The 16088-nt window shown below is 40.3% G+C and overlaps 1 protein-coding gene across 3 annotated transcripts in view; it reads right to left on the bottom strand.

Moving 5' to 3' along the window:
• The window catches only part of Znf385b (zinc finger protein 385B), a 271044-nt gene that overhangs the window by 61001 nt on the left and 193955 nt on the right, over positions 1-16088 (bottom strand). For 2 of the 3 annotated variants that reach the window (XM_028762914.1, XM_028762915.1), the window contains exons 3-4: positions 10191-10229; positions 5432-5542 (exon numbers count right to left, since the gene is read on the bottom strand). In XM_028762914.1, the coding sequence (XP_028618747.1) occupies positions 5432-5542; positions 10191-10229 (150 nt within the window). The remainder of the gene's footprint in view (positions 1-5431; positions 5543-10190; positions 10230-16088) is intronic. The other variant, XM_028762913.1, reaches the window with a different exon arrangement.

Here is a 16088-nt window from a genome sequence, read left to right as displayed (position 1 = left end):
GCTTCTTAAATGTTACATGGATGAAGTTTGTTTACAGAAGGCAGGAACGTTGACACTATGAGATTATTAGCTGCAAAAGAAATCAGGAGGCGGGAATAAGACTTATAATTGGGCAGGGAGGAGAGAACAGGCAGAAAGACCGTAGGGCACAATCTGGGTGAAATGAAGGTAGCAAGATGACAGAGACACAAAATGAGGGTGCCAGACTTATACAAGTACCAATCACCTGCTAACTGTGGTCCTGGGAATTGCCACTGATCTCTGAATGACTGCCATTTTCAAAATGTCAGAGGTTTATAGTCAAGAATAGGAGAGTGAGGTCACCCTCAAAAATGTTCACACAAATATCTGGCCTCCCTATCGTTTTATCTTTGAAGCAAACCTTTAGTTTCCTGTCTGTCTATAATATTCTGAGGTCAATCAATGAAATGGTATGAGGTCACCTCTTAATATCCCCAGACAGGAAGACACAAAGCATAGCAAGAAAGACAGAGGGCTAAAATCAAGAGATACTGGCTAAACCAAGGCCATACCGGAACCCAAACAGAACAATGTCAAGAAAATCCACCGACTCACAAACACCATGAAGTAAATAAAATGAAGAGAATGTGGACTATGGTGGGATTCAATGTTGAAGGTGCTATGCAAAAGGCAGTACTGTAGATTTTGCAAATCGGAAGAGGTAGTGCCATGTTAGTAATGAAAGCCTATGGCATTAGCATCAGGGGATACAATCTCATGCATCATAATTTGTGGCACTGATGACCATTTCCAAAAATTTTAGGGTTGATTCCTGAACCAGCGTCTGCAAAACTCGATTAGGTCGCTGTGCTCCTTTTCCTGGTTCCCTGCGAAGCACAAGGATCTGGGTGAGATGAAGACCATGCAGAGTGAACTGGGTCATGTGATGATGATGACAATGACGTCATCTCCAGTTGCCCTGCTCTCATGTTATGTGAAACTCCATTTGTATTTTTGATCCTCCTCCTACTGCTAATCTCCATGAACTGAAGTTAACACGCAAATTAAAATTTATTTGTGATCTCCCAACTTCTGACCTAGCCAAAAAGGGAAAAGAATGTCTCCCTCAAGGTATTACTCTTAAGAGCTAGCGTATGCTAGCTCATTTTCATCCCTGGAGATGGCACTTTCCAGCTAATAGGTAAAGATTCCTACCCAGGCTCATCAATTTATAGTCATCCTCCAGTTGCAGTACACTCATTTATCAGTGAACAAAGGAACATACAGGGTCATGACAACCTAAGTTTGGCTTACCCTAGGTTAGGATTAAAAAAGAGACAAAGATGAGGAGGAACGAAAGATGAAGTGGCATCTGTACTGCACGTATTTGTACAAAGGTCCAGGACTCTTTTGGAAAGTGTATTCTTCCAGGACAGCAGTGCCTGCCTCTGGCAAAGATAATGGTGTCAATTTGTAAAGGTTCACTTGGGAAATGTTCGTGATTAATGCTTGCTCATTTACATAAGGCTGCGTTGTGTAAATAAAGCTGTAGCCTTTCGCTTTCCAACAGTGGAGGTCTAGTGAGATGATAAAAGCTGGACAAAGTGGGCTGTGGAAACCTTAAACTAGGTCGCCCTGAGCTTTACTGTAGGAGGCCTACACTGGTATGTTTTATGTGGGTTATGGAGAACCGTGGAGTGTGGTCTGTTTACTGTGCAAATTTGCCTTCCAGATCTTTCAATAAACGTATTTTCTACACTGAAGACTGAAGCCAATTCAGTCTCAGGCTGATTTAGAAATGTTATTAAAGGAAATCAGGATGAGCATCTTCTTAATTCTTGCATTAAAATGTAAATAGGGTAATTATAAAATAATAAACTTTCTCCCCCAATAAAAAAATGCTCAGTTAGAGAGCTCAGCTATGCAGATTATAGCGCCATTACTAAACACTGGGAACACATAGATGTCACATTTCTAAGTTTGCCATCCAGACTTTTTGCGGTTATACTGCCTGGAATCTAAGCATGACTCAGAAATCTCATTACTGTCTTTGTTCTCCTCAGAGCTGGGGAGTGATGACAGGAAGCTGGTGGCTGTCCGCTAACATGAGTGTAGCTGTCCCACCCATGTTAGTGCAATCGGAAAAAATGGATGATGGTGAGCAGGTATCAAAGGAGTGAGAGAGAATGTAGAATGGAATATAGAGAGAAGAGTCTCACACCTCCCTCCAAATGACCCATGGAAGTTTTTGATTTTGTTTGTTTGTTTTGGTTTTTGGTGTTTTAAACACGGTCTCATGTTGTCCAGGGCTCACACTTGCTCTGTAGACAAAGCTGGCCTTCAACTCCTGGCTCTCCTCCTGCTCCTCCTGCTCTTTCTCCTTCTCCTGCTCTTTCTCCTCCTCCTAAGTTCTGGGATTGCAGGTGTGTGCACCATACCTGGCTTCTATGATATAGTAGAAAACAGAATTCTGAGGTCTTAGCTGTCCTATCTGTAAGACAGATACGTTTATGTCATGTTCTGCTAATGACAATACCATGGAGATTATTTTTAATCACAGAGCTGGAATAGTCCATTTTAGTTCCTATCATAGAAGAGAAAGCTAAGGCCAACAGGGTGGGTATTATTTTCTATGTTCAGAACCAGAACTTAAATCTGTGCTCAAGAATTCGGTTTTTTTTAATATATCTATTTATTTATTTATTTTATTTATTTATTTATTTATTTATTTATTTATTTATTTATTTATAATTTTTGAGACAGTCTCTATGTAGCCTGTTTGTCCTTAAATTCTGAGAGGTCTGTCCACCTCTACCCCTGCATTCTGAGCACGGATTAAAGGTGTGTGTCACCGTGCCTGGCCCTCCAAGACTATGAACGAGTGGAAGACCTTCAACTTGTTCTAGTTTTCTGTGTAAGGAGAGATCCCAGACAGACTTAGTTACATCATCTGCTGGTGAAAGCTGCTTCTTTGGAATGTGCCACCATCGTTCAGGAGGGGTTCAATTAATCCTTAGACAAAGTTGAATGATAGGAGATAGTATTGTAGGCACACCTGCAGATTTAGAGGCAAGACGGCAACATACCCAGATCCTAGTTCTGCTGTGTACTGACTATGAATATACATGCAGTATCCCTAGATGGGAGACCATGTACTTGTTCACCTACAAGGCACTCAATAAACTGCCATGGGATGTGCACACACAGACTGCTGATGTAAACAGAGTACGGGACATGGACACAGAGACTGATGATGTCGCTTTCTACTGTTTTCACAGGAGACGATCATAAGCTAAAGGCAACACGAATGTATTATCTTGTAGTTGGTCATCAGAAATGGGATGTGCAGCTCTCTGGGCTAAAATGAAGGTATGGGTAAAACTGACTTCCCTGATGGAGCTTTCTGGAACCACTGCATACTCCTTGGCTTCTGGAACCTTCCTTTATCTGCACAGCCATCAATGAGTAAAAAAAGTCTTCTTATAATGTACCATCAACGACTGCTTCATATGTCTTCCCTTTTTAAGGAGCCCTGTACACTGAGCACATTTTAGAGACAGATGATAGCACCTTTAATTCCATCTGCTAACTTACTTCCCCTTTGTGATGTAAGGTAACATATTAAGAGGACATAAGCATCTTTGTCTGCCACATTTGCAAACAAAGGGGTTAGGGAATGCTCTACATTGACAGAGTGGCTACTCTGTGAAGCATTGTCATGTGAGGTGGGGAGATGGCAAGCATGAGGACCTGAGCAGACACAGAAAAGCCAAGTGTGGTGGCTATGTGCTGGGGGGCAGTGCCAATCAGATCTGTGCCGCTCACAGGCCAGCTAATTTGGCTGAAAAGATGAACTCTAGGTTTAGTGAGAGGCCCTGCCACAAGAAAAAGGAGGGGGAGAGATGACACCTGATATCAACCTCTGACCTTCTCACTTGTACATGTGTGCATGCATGCCTGTACAAACATGTACATTTAACACACACATACACATTCATGAACACCATAACAACTAAACAAGCAAAGGCAGAGAAAAAGTTGTGTTACTCTATATGTAAGAAAACAGAAAGAACTCACATTTAGATATAGGTCCATAAACAAATGCTGGCAAGATATATATATATATATATATATATATATGTGTGTGTATATAAACTAAGGTGTTGATAAAACTCAGGAATGGCAAGTAGGGGGTGAGAGGTTAGAATGAATAAGGTTTTTAAGATTTATTTAACTTTATGTGTATGAATGTTTTGCCTGCATGGATGTAAGTGCACTAGTGTGTGCAGTACCTATGATGGCGAGTAGAGGGTGCCAGTTCCCCTGAAATTGGAGTTATGGATGGTGTTGGGAATGGAACCCAGGTCTTCTGCAAAAGCAATGAGTACTTTTTACCACAGAGTCACCTATCCAGCAGTGGCTGATTTTTAACAAAAGATAAGGTTTTTTGGGGGGGGCATATATACTCTGCTGCTTTCTTTACAGTTGGGGGAGAATTGATAGCTCAGGGATGCTGAGGTGTCAAGTGAATTATCATCTTCTTTTCCTCTGTTTACTTATGTTCATTTAAATTCTTCAGTGTGGAACTTTATGAGGTACTGAACATCTGCTAGGCTCTGGTTGAAATCACAGTAAACCTAACTTTTCACATCATGACCTGCGTCTCTTCTTTCCCAGTGAGTGTAATTTTGTTGTCCTTACCATGTAGAAGTATGAAAATGTTACACCATGGTATAGATGAAGGATGTCTTTTATTTTTTATATTTCTAAAAACACATTAAATCTGTTTTTTTGCAAAATGGCTTTTTGAGTCCAGAAGCTTTGGAAATTCCACAGGCAAGATACAGTCTTCAGATTCCCATATGCAGTGGTAACTGACTTTATCTGGTAGTTGAATATTACCAGATTTCTACTGTTATGTGTGTGTGTGTGTGTATGTGTGTATATATATATGTACTTAAATTTTACCCTTGCATGGTATCCTTTTTAGCAGAATGTCTATGTTGGCTAGTTATAATAATTTTCCCTATGTGTCTATGAAATGGAAACATAACTTGTATAATAAGTTTTTAGTAAGACAGAATGCATGCATGAAACATGATAGTTCTTGTCAAAGATAACAATGGTCTTCCTCAGCATTCACTGAATTCTTTTTCACATTTTCTAAGTTTCAAGTATTTTTGGTAAGGAAATAGAATTGGTGGGTCAATTATAGAGCAGTACGGGTGAGACTGACTGTGCGGAGAGTGTCTTAATTTTTATGATTAACCACCTGCCCTGCCTAATGTTCGAGTTTGAAGCACTGAATCTAAGCCGCTTGGAAACTGGACGCACTGGAGCCTATGGGCCGCCAGGAGGAACCAGTTCTCAGCTGCCACAGAGCATGCCTGTATGAAGAGTCTTGTTTGTATTCAGACCAATCAGCATCAGCTCCACACACTTCAGAGAGCAATACAAAGGTGATACTTACATCCGAGTTAAAGCGAAGCTGACAGACATTACAAGAAATAACTTGTTTCTTCTTTGGGGGAATGGAGACTCCAAACGTGTGGTTAATGACTGCTTTCTGTACGGGATCCATCTGAAGAGCAAATGATTAAAAACAAAAAGTCAAAATCACCTTCGAAGGAGAGACAGCACTGTGGGAAAATAAGACAAGCAAAACTACTCTTAAAGGTTTTAACTCTTAGTTCCCAGCTGAGGCTATCAAAGACTCTCACTCATCAGTATTGTTCTTGTCTCCAGGAATTAAGGATAAAAACAAAAGCCAAACAAACCTGTTTGAAGTGATAACACAAAGAGGACCACAAGAGAATCACCACAAGCCTCGTCATCCAGTGTCCAGGAAAAAGACATGAGGTATTTTAAAGAGTCTACTACAAGAAAACCAGAGACCTGAATGTTAGGGTTAACATAAGTCGTGAAAATTTTCCGTGGAGGAAGCGATAATGCCCAGCACGGTCTCAGATGACCTCAGCGACAGTTACCACAGATATATTTAACTTCTTAGGTTTTGATTTACGGCAAAGTAGTAAATGTCAGGCTCTTATTACAGATCAGGAAGTGTGTACTCTTTATTTTAAAATAATTTATTAGCTTTCATGTTCTATGGATTGAAATTCACTGTTCTGGAAAGTATATTACAAATGAACACTCAGATGCATGTAAGAGATTGGCTAATACAGAATCCTTGTTTAAATATTGATCACAAGCAAGGTTTTGATTTATAGCCTGTGACTCCTTTTGACTTCCATATAAAATATACATATTTGGAAAAATATACAGTAATAAAAGTGTTCAGCCCCAGAAAAATGCATGGTGTAGAGCCATCACACTTAGGAGAAGTAAGGATTCTATTTTGCAGAGCAGATAAAAAGGGAGTTAGTGATGATTCTCTTGCATACCCCAGATGCTAAGCCCCGGCATTAACATCAGACAACTAGAGGTTCAAAGAACAATGCAGATGAGAAGCCACATCAACAGTCACACATCAACAGGTGCGAACCAGGACAAGTCAACTGACACCACCACCTAGGAAATCTCCCAGCTCCGAGTTTAACATGGGATTAGCTGATGATATTCGAGGGGACAAGAAATAAACACCATCCCTGATCACGATTATAAATCAACAAAGTATAACACTTGAGAGAATTTACAGCAAAAAAGAGGGCAGAATTACTGTTGTTATAAGGGATGTATAAAAATAATAGAAGATGTATTATGTATAGAAGATAATTACAGAAGAGGAGACATGAATCTGAGAACGGGATGGAGAACACCCAATAAGTCAGTGTGGGGAGGGGTAGAAACTAGGTAAATACAGTGTGCTCCTATCTGAAATTCTCCAGAACTGAAAGTTCATAGTCATTGGACTTTAGCCTGCTTTTTGTTACAAGTTTAAGAGTTGTGGAGACGTGGCAGTAAATGAATTGCCACTTACAGGGGCTGTGGTTTGAATGTACATTTTCTGGAATGGTGGAAATGGTCTCTCATCCTAACCTAGGGCTTCATGAGCAGTAGTCATTTATTACCACCGTCGTATCTCCACAGTCCTTGGTTTCACCACATGGGAATTAAACAAAACAGAACTAAGCTGAACAAAACAAACCACCAGCAAGCAAAGCAAATCCCACAAGGTCAGGGAAGAAAACACTAGGTGTTTATTTTATTTGCAGATGTGTAGATCTAAATACTTTCTGATGGCTCCTATGGATACATTAGCATATCAGCTTGTATTAAGCTTAAACATAAAATAAGCTAACTTAATTGGCAGTATTAAAATCCCCCCCCAATTTTAAAGTTAACAAAAGAGACTTTAATTGAGATAGTTTTTATTCTTAGCGTTCCTGTTAGATAATGTGTGGAATACGAAGGATAATATTTTGTGGCTGTCTACCAAACACTAAGTCATGCTTGTCACTTCGTTCATCTTTGCTGCAGGTCTACACTAATGCTTCATCTTTTGCAAGGTGCTTTTAAAGAGACATAAATAATAATATCCTTTAAACCACATCTAGGATGTACAATTTCCCTATCACTCATTTTAAAAAAGATACTGGAAATTAATCTTAAAAATAAAAACTTATATTGCTTAAAATAAATCCACATGTCCTCATTTTACCTATGGTTTGATACCCAGGTCCACACATAAAATATGAACTTAAAATAGTCTACTTTAAAATTTTTATCAAACCAAGATCATTAGGGGTGGATCCAACACAATCCTTGAATAGAAACATTCCCCTTAAATTCTTTTTTTTTCAAAGAACTCCTAATATAACTGTATCTTGTTCAAATCTGACACTGGTATCACCTCAGCCTGGAAACATTGCTTCCTCTTCTCCATCCCCAAGGGAAAGTCATGACTGAACACTTCAAACACAGAGGCAGGCAAGTTCCCAGCCACCTGCACCCCCAGAGCATGTTAAAGAGGTCCATGCAAGACACTGGCACCAGGCTTGGCTTCTGTAGTGTGTAAGATCCTAGATTTCTTTAGAGTTAATTCAGTTAGGACAGCAGTTTTTTTTAAGGGCTTCCTAGTTTCCTGCTTTGTTGCCTTCTTTTGACTTGCAGCTAGCCATATCAAAGTCTCTCCCCTGATGTCTCACACTCTATTTTCCACTGAAACATGACTCATCCCCTCACAAGAATTTTCGGAAAGCACCCATATTTACCTCTTTTCTAAATCCCTTTACCTTTCTAGTAGATGTCTATTTTGGTGGTGAACCCCGAGCGCCAGTCAGGATTGAGAGATGCCCAGGGGACAAAGCACACATCTGGGCGTGTGTGTGAGGGCTATTTCCAGAGAGGACCAGCTAAGGGGAAGAGGACCCATGAGTGGCAAGACTCAATAGGCTGGGGGACCAGGGTGGAGTTGGAGGGCAAGGAGAAAACCCTCCAGCAGAGCCTGTTTTCTCCTGTCTGCCCACCAGCTCGGGTTGCCACAGAAGCCCTGCAAAAACAGACTGAAATCCAAAAGGAATCTCTCATCCTATGACTGAAATAGAAAATGCCCCACTTTGGCTCCACCTTTGATCTTTCACTGGTGGCATGGAGGAGACAGTAGAACCCGAGGGAGGTGAGTCCTAGCTGGAGGAAGCAGACCACTAGTCACATGCTGCTGAAGGCTATACCTGGCTCCCAGTCCCCTGACACCCTGCTTCCTCTCTGCGATGACACATGTAGCCTCTGCCACACCATCTTGACACCACAATGTTTTTGCCTCATCCCAGGTCCAGAATAAACAGAGCCAAGGACTGTTGAGAAAAACCTCAAAAACTGTGGTCTAGCATGGAAAAGTTACTCTTTAAAAGTTGTGTTGTCTCTTGTGGGTACAAAGAGGAGAAATAACGGTGGATCTTCCGCTGAAGTTGCTTCCCAGGATATTTGCCTCAGCAACAGAAAGTCTAAAACATCTATAAGTACAGTTTTTAATTCAAATGTGGTTTGTTGGTCATGAATTTAAAAAGATGTAAAGGGTTATAGATGATCTAGTTGCCCAGTCTGTCGGATCCTCTGAAACAAGTGCTATTGCCCTGGGTCCTCACATCTGACCTGGAATGCCTGAACATATGGGCGAGATTTAAATTTGCAGCATAAGAAAAAGGTTTTCAGATTTTTAAAACGTAGAAAGTGGTAATCTTCCGAAGTTTTGTTTTGTGTCTTCTGCAATGTTTTAAAAGTTAGATGAAATGATTACTATTATATACACTTTTTTGTTTGTCTTACTAATTAGGTGCTTTCTGTAGTCAGAATGTGATCTGCTGAGCATATCTGTTTCTGTGGTGACCCTGTTTCCTCTGGGTTGGATGTGATCATCAGCACACAGAATCAGAGCTGCTGTGATTCTCCCTGGAGACAGGCAGAGCCTACAAGGCTCACGGGGCTTACGGGGCTCAGGAGCCTTCATGGCTATCCTCTCTGAGGTCACTCCCTCCTGCAAGGTTACATAAAGAGTAAGCAATGAACTATGGTTGGGAAATTGCTTGCAAGCTGCTCAGGGCACTCTTGAGTAGCACAGTTTATAGGCATTGTCCATGTAGTGGGAAGGACTCCTCAGAGCACAGATGTCTGTATATTGCCTACAAGACTTCCTAGTAGCTTAGCTACCTTTGATTCATGCTCAGTCCTGTAAATAACTCCAATGGACTTATTGACAGAACTGGAACAATAAAGTTGGACAGAATCTATTCCTCAGCAGCTGGGCTGAGGAGATGCTTCTTTACATCTCCCCAGAAAGTTACACAATAGTGGCAATTCTTCTATTCTTCATACAATAACTTCCAGAATAAATAATGCATCCTAGATTAATAAAGACATTCTTATAAACCCTAAAAAGTCAAGTAATTAAATTTACCAAATGAAAAATTACATATGTATATAATAATGACTTCATATATACCATATTAAGGTAAATTATTGGAGGAATTGCAATTACACACCAAAGCAATATTTTAAAAGTTTTAATTGGCAGTTCATAGGCATTTAATTGTTAAAAATGAATGCTTTCAACAATATTATTAAGTGTAAGATGTAAATTTTAAGTGACCAAATGCTTGTTACTTAGTTAGACCAATTTAGCTCATGCTATTTCTGTTTACTCAGAGAAGTCTGCAGATAGGGACAATTATGATTCACTGGAAAATAATCGTAACAAAGCTTTCAAAAGGAAAAAAAAAAAAAGTAAATCGAATCCTTGCCACACAGCTCCAGCTACCAGTATCCCTTACCTGGCAGAATTTATTGGTCCCAAATAAGCCTCTTCTTTTCTAAAAAAAGTAAAAGTTAGAAGTAACCATCTGGTACTTTGAGAAGAATGTGCACAACCACACACATTGACATGTTTTAGAAACCCATTTCTCCTGCTCATTTGCGTGAAGAAGCTGGAACGCTCACTACCTACAAAGAGTAGCGAGACAGCACTCTGCAGTCTAATGAAAACCACACAGAAATGAAAAGCAAAATATATCAGTGCCCATTAAATGGTAGGTAATAAAAATGGATGGGGTGGTGGCTGTCATCAGGAACTGGGAAGGCAGCTGGGGCTATGGATAGGAGAACTGACTCTTGGTTGCAGTGCTATAAGGGACTAAGGAAGCTGGCCCGATCACCTGTCTATTACATTTTCAACATCAAAATGAGAACAAGTATCCCTTTGGTATATTCGTCAAGATCATGAGGCCCACAAACCTATACGAATATTTTTTAAAAAGACCATTACTTTCCCTGATTATAGCAAAAAGTAATTTGCAACTGCACGGGCTAAGCAATCACATGGAAATGGGTGGCCGTGGAGGGACTTGGACACAGAGAAGCAACAAAGGCTGTGCTGTGGCTGCCTTCCACTACAGAGAGGCAGGGTCTCCAGGGCAGTGATCCAGGGGTGGATCTTATTTTAGATGATTCTCTGGATGGAACTTCAATAGAATCAGATGTTTGTTCACTCATCCCAGTACTTTTCAAGAGGCTCAAACTGAAGTTGCATCTGATGTCTTTAAACAATTTAGCTATGGAAGAAGGCTGAGATTAGGAAGAGCTCGGGTGCTACCCTATTAAGTAGGGGATACTGTTCATGAATTATAAGGGGCTTTCTTTTATCCATGCTGTTTGTAAGGCAATTTCACCTTTAAATCAATCATGTATTTTTGGTAATGTCCCTAAAACCATTTGGTGAGCACAAATTACCTACCTACACAATTCAGTAAGTCCATTGTTACTAAATAAAATTAGAAGACAGGGGTTTAGTGTGGTGTGTGTGTGTGTGTGTGTGTGTGTGTGTGTGTGTTTTCCCCCACTAAACATTTCTGGAGTTCTATTGTGGTTCAGATAATGTTCTGCTCTGCATGTAGAAATAAGTCAAAGATGAGAGAGAAAATAGTATTAAAGTTGAAATGTGAGATGGTACAATGTAATTAATTGGAATCTGGAGGGTGAAAGTCACTATTAAGCAAAATAAGAAGATACAGGAAAGAAAGACAGAAAGAAAAGAGCAGTCTGTTTTCTGTGCCCCTTCCAACCTTGGGTCTATCCTCTTTCTCTAGTCTTCTCATCCTTCAGGGATCCAGGAGCCTCTTCCAAGTGTGTGACATCAGTGTTGCCCTGCATGGCTATTTGCTTGTAACTCCTTCCTCTAGCTGCCTAATAATGCTGCCAACATCGGAAGCACTGCGGAGGTTCTTGGAGACGTACTCTAGCAGGGGTACATGGAGGAGTGAGCTCAGTCCTCCCCGTTAGCAGGCGAAGCGGACCACTTATAATTTCCCCCACACAGAAGAATAATCCTGGACTCTGAGAAAGACAATTGCTGTTTATCCTTGTGTTCTCAAGTTCTGGGGTCAGGCTTCAAGCTTTGGCCAGGGTCTCTCTCCACATTGTGGAGAGGACAGTGCAGAGGACGATGGGACCCATGCACCGCACTGGCCCAGCATGAGTCTAGAGCGCCTAGAATCCAGAAGGCAGCTACGCGTACAAGTGTCTTGGGAAAGTGTCCCTGACTTTTCTTGATTCTGTCTGCTCTTAATATATCCTCCTCCCCTTTTATTGAGTAACTTTTGGAAAGCTGTATAAAATTCGGGATTTTTCTGCCCTTTTTCTGAATTGTAGCTGTTCAAACAGCACGTAGACAAACACTCTAAAAATACTTAAGAGTTAGCAGGGGGCAGCCATCTTTTGCACCTGTCTTCCCTTTACTACAACAAAGAGGACTTTAGTTACTAAACCCTGAGGGTTAGGACCTTCTGGAAGTTTGGCTAAGCATCAGCCTTTTAACTGTGACATTATCAAATTACTGGAGGACACAAAGAATAACCATTCCTTTTCATCCCTTTCTTTCTCAGGATCAGAATTAGGGGGAAAATATGTGACAAGAGTCTCATTACATTTCAAATATTCATGAAATGACACATTTAAAAGTGATGCCTGCATTATTAAAGAGCAATATCCCTCTAAAGTTACTTCAAAAATGGAGACATGAAAGTACAAGGAGGGTTTCTTAGGAACACGCATGTCAGTGGGGGAGAGGGGATGAGAAGGGGTGATTGGTAAAAATGGCTAAAATTCATTAAATACATGGATGAAAGTGTCAAGGAGCAAATCAACACCTTTAGAAGGTGTGGTCTCTCCTTCAGTTCTGTATGGGTAGGGGCTCTGAGAGCTAACAAGCACAAGTCCACTGTCAAAGATGGCTTGGCACAAGGAAAAAAATAGTCATCTATTTTGAAGAAACATCTTCTAAAGACGATTAGTCTGCATTTTCTGGTAGTTTTTCTAGAATCCCATACAGAATGTTCTTAAACTAATTTTTTTAATTTGTTAGGATTCTTAAGAGATTAAATGTTTTTTAAAATAATAAAATAAAATATACTAGGATAAAAACAAAAACACATTGGAGTTGACAAGACCAACAAACAGAAGGAAAGGGAACCAAGAGAAGGCACAAGAATCAGAAACCCACTCACACTCTGGAATCCCATTAAAATCACTAAACATATGCAGAGGACTTGGTGTGGACCCGTGCATACTGCCTTAGTCTCTGAGTTCATCTGAGCTTTGATCATGTTGATTTAGGCCTCGTTTTCTGTCCTCTATGCCCTCTGACTATTACAGTCTTTCCACCTCCTCTTCAGCAGGGTTCCCTGAGCCCTGTGGGGAGGAATTTGAAACATCCCTTTTAGGGCTGAGTGTTCCAAGGTCTCTCACTCTCTCCATAATGTATGGCCGTGGGGTCTCTGTGTTTGGTCCATCTGATACTGGAGGAAACTGCTCTGATGATGGCTGAACAAAAGGTACTGATATAAGTGTGTGTGTGTGTGTGTGTGTGTGCTCACGCATTCACACGCACAATATATGTGATATATATGAACATATATATGTACATGTGATATATATAATGATATAAATCACATATATGTATATCAGGATGTCATTAGGAGTCATTTATTGCTCTTTCCTTCCTCTTTCTCTCCTTCCTCCATTTTTATTTGTTAGTTAGTTTATTTATTTATTTATTGAACAGGGTCTCACTCTGTAGTGCAGGCTAATCTGGAACTCACTGTGCAGCCGAGATTAGCCATGAACTCATGGCAAAGTCCTGACCTGAGCCTCCCATGTGCTGCACTATCGGTGTGAATCACAATGTCCAGCTCAACAGACCACTGTTACGCTGCTCTGGGTAGAAAGAATAATTTTTAAGGTTCACTTTCAGGCAGTTTTATTGCTCTTTTGTTACTGGGAGACGTCCTGTCGTTTGCCATGTGCCTCTCACTGGCATGAACTGTCTAATCTGACAGTAGACACTTGTATGTAGCAAATACTGTCACTACATATATAAGACATTCTCTTTTCTTGGTTCTCACATGCCTGGTGATTGCCCGTGCTACAAGAGATCAGGAGAGATGGTTCGAAGCTGTATATATGCTGCTGTGTAATTCAGAACGCCCTATCAGTGAACTTTTATAGAGTTCCGTTTTATAGAGATACAAGCTTCTACTTACTCACAGCCAGCGCTATCTGGATAGTGGTGATCTTATGCAAACGTTAGATAGCCGAACTAAAGAACTGAGTTCTGAAGTACAGGATTCCCAATTCATGCTAAATACACGCACGGAAAGCAGTCTGACTGGTTGATTCCATGAGGGCATTAAGGTACTGAGCTGAGCTCCAGAGGGAACATCTGTTTTCCTTGCCTCTGTTCTTAAACAAGTAAATATTGAGATGTGACTGAATCCATTAGGGAAGAAAGTGTTTTTCCAACCAGAATACAAAGAACATTCTAGAAAGGTTTCCATTTTACTATCAATGTTCCTATAATTAAAATAATTTCTGGTCAAATTATAATCACTGAATTGAAGAGATCTGTGCTCATCTGCAAAGACACTGTATCAATGCTACGGTAGGCTTTTGAAAGAAATGAGAAAAATTAAAGAATTTGTAAAGGAGATGAAACTTATTTGGGATCAGTGAATAAACTAATGAGAATTTACCTCTATTGCAAAATTTAATAGCTATGCATAAGAAATAAAATAATGGGAAATAAGATTAATATTTTCTTATCCCCAGAGAAGTTACTTCCTTCAAAGTATTGTTTTATTTTTCTCAATAAAATATATTAACATTTAAAAAATACACAGTTGACAGTGAACTGTATGACGCAAATATAAATACCTACGATATTGTTACAGTTCACTGTTCAGAGTAATAACAGGAATTGTTCTCACCAAGAGAATGTGAAATAAACAGACTGTCTCCTGCACTGTTTGGTATTGGGTCTCCTTGGGGTGAAATAAAACAAAACTATAAATATATATAATTTCAGGAACTCAGACTAAAGAATCTTTTCATTTGAAGTCAGTTTGTGAGAGTGATTGTTCTATAGCATATTTAAGGAGAGCTATCCTAATGTTTGGAAGACAGGTTAGATTGAAGATAGTCTTGAAAATTGGCTTTTATTCTCTCTCTCTCTCTCTGTCTCAGTCTCTGTCACTCTTTGTCTCTCTCTCCTTCCCTCCTCCTCCCTCCCTCCTTCCCCTGCCTCTCTCTCTGTTCCCCTGTGTGTTAGTGTGTGTATATGTAGAAGAACATCAAATGCCCTAGTCTACCCTGATACTCCCTTATTTCCTCAAGACCTGTTTTTTACTGAATCAGATGCTCAGTTATCACTAGTGTGGCTAGCCACTGAACTCCCAAGATCCACCCGTTTTCAGTTCCCCATACTGGGGTCACAGGCACATAAACAGCTATTCCTGGTCCTTTATGTGGGTGTAGGGAGTCAGAAATCACTCAGCGCCTTGTGCTTGCATCTTGCTGAGCCATCTCACCAGGATCAAAGAAAATTGGCCTTTTCATTAAAAAAAAAATCAACCCTTGAAAACAACTCCTGAATATATCTATTAATTTCCATAACAGACAATTCAATGTCCCAAAGTAAGTCTGAGAAATTTTATTTAAAAATAGAATTCCTTATTTTTTTAAGGGAGTTAAAGTTGCATTCATGTCACCTCATTTCAAGCAATGACACCGACAGATGTTTAAGTTTGACTGGTGTAAGATCTCCAAATTCCTGAAAGTGAGGATGCTTGCTTGCTTCCTGTATAGTACAAGAGCTTTCTGAGAGACCAGGGAGGTCATCACTCCTGATTTAAAAAGCAATATACCTACGGAACAGCAGAGTACACGAAATGACATCCTTTCAAAAAACGTTCTGCCTAAACTAGTTGGAATACTACTCTAGACTCAATGTATTCAGCACGGTGCTGGGAGAAATCTGATCCTTGATGCAGAGTGAGAGGAGAGAAGACAAAGAGAGAACTCCTCTAGGCAGGAAAAGTGCAAAGACTGAACCACGGGGCTGTTTGACAGATTCCTCGTTCTAAAGCAGAAGCATTTCCCTCCATACGATGCCGGTGACGTGTTGCTTACCCTCACACTAAGAACACGGCAACTGATATGTGGCAAGGCCCCGAGCACAGCAACAGATCTGGACTGTTTAGGCCTAAGAACAGGCTTTTGTGTAGTGGTAAAATCTCCACAACTATCCATATTACTGCCTGACTTTATCTAGTCTAGAACTTGCTTTGTAGACCAAGCTGGCCTTCAATCAAGAGATATGCAGTCGCCGGGCAGTGGTGGCG

This window comes from Grammomys surdaster, unplaced genomic scaffold (genome assembly GCF_004785775.1).
Source record: "Grammomys surdaster isolate TR1022 unplaced genomic scaffold, NIH_TR_1.0 136, whole genome shotgun sequence".
NCBI lineage: Eukaryota > Metazoa > Chordata > Mammalia > Rodentia > Muridae > Grammomys > Grammomys surdaster.
This window is presented reverse-complemented; position numbering and strand designations above follow the sequence as displayed.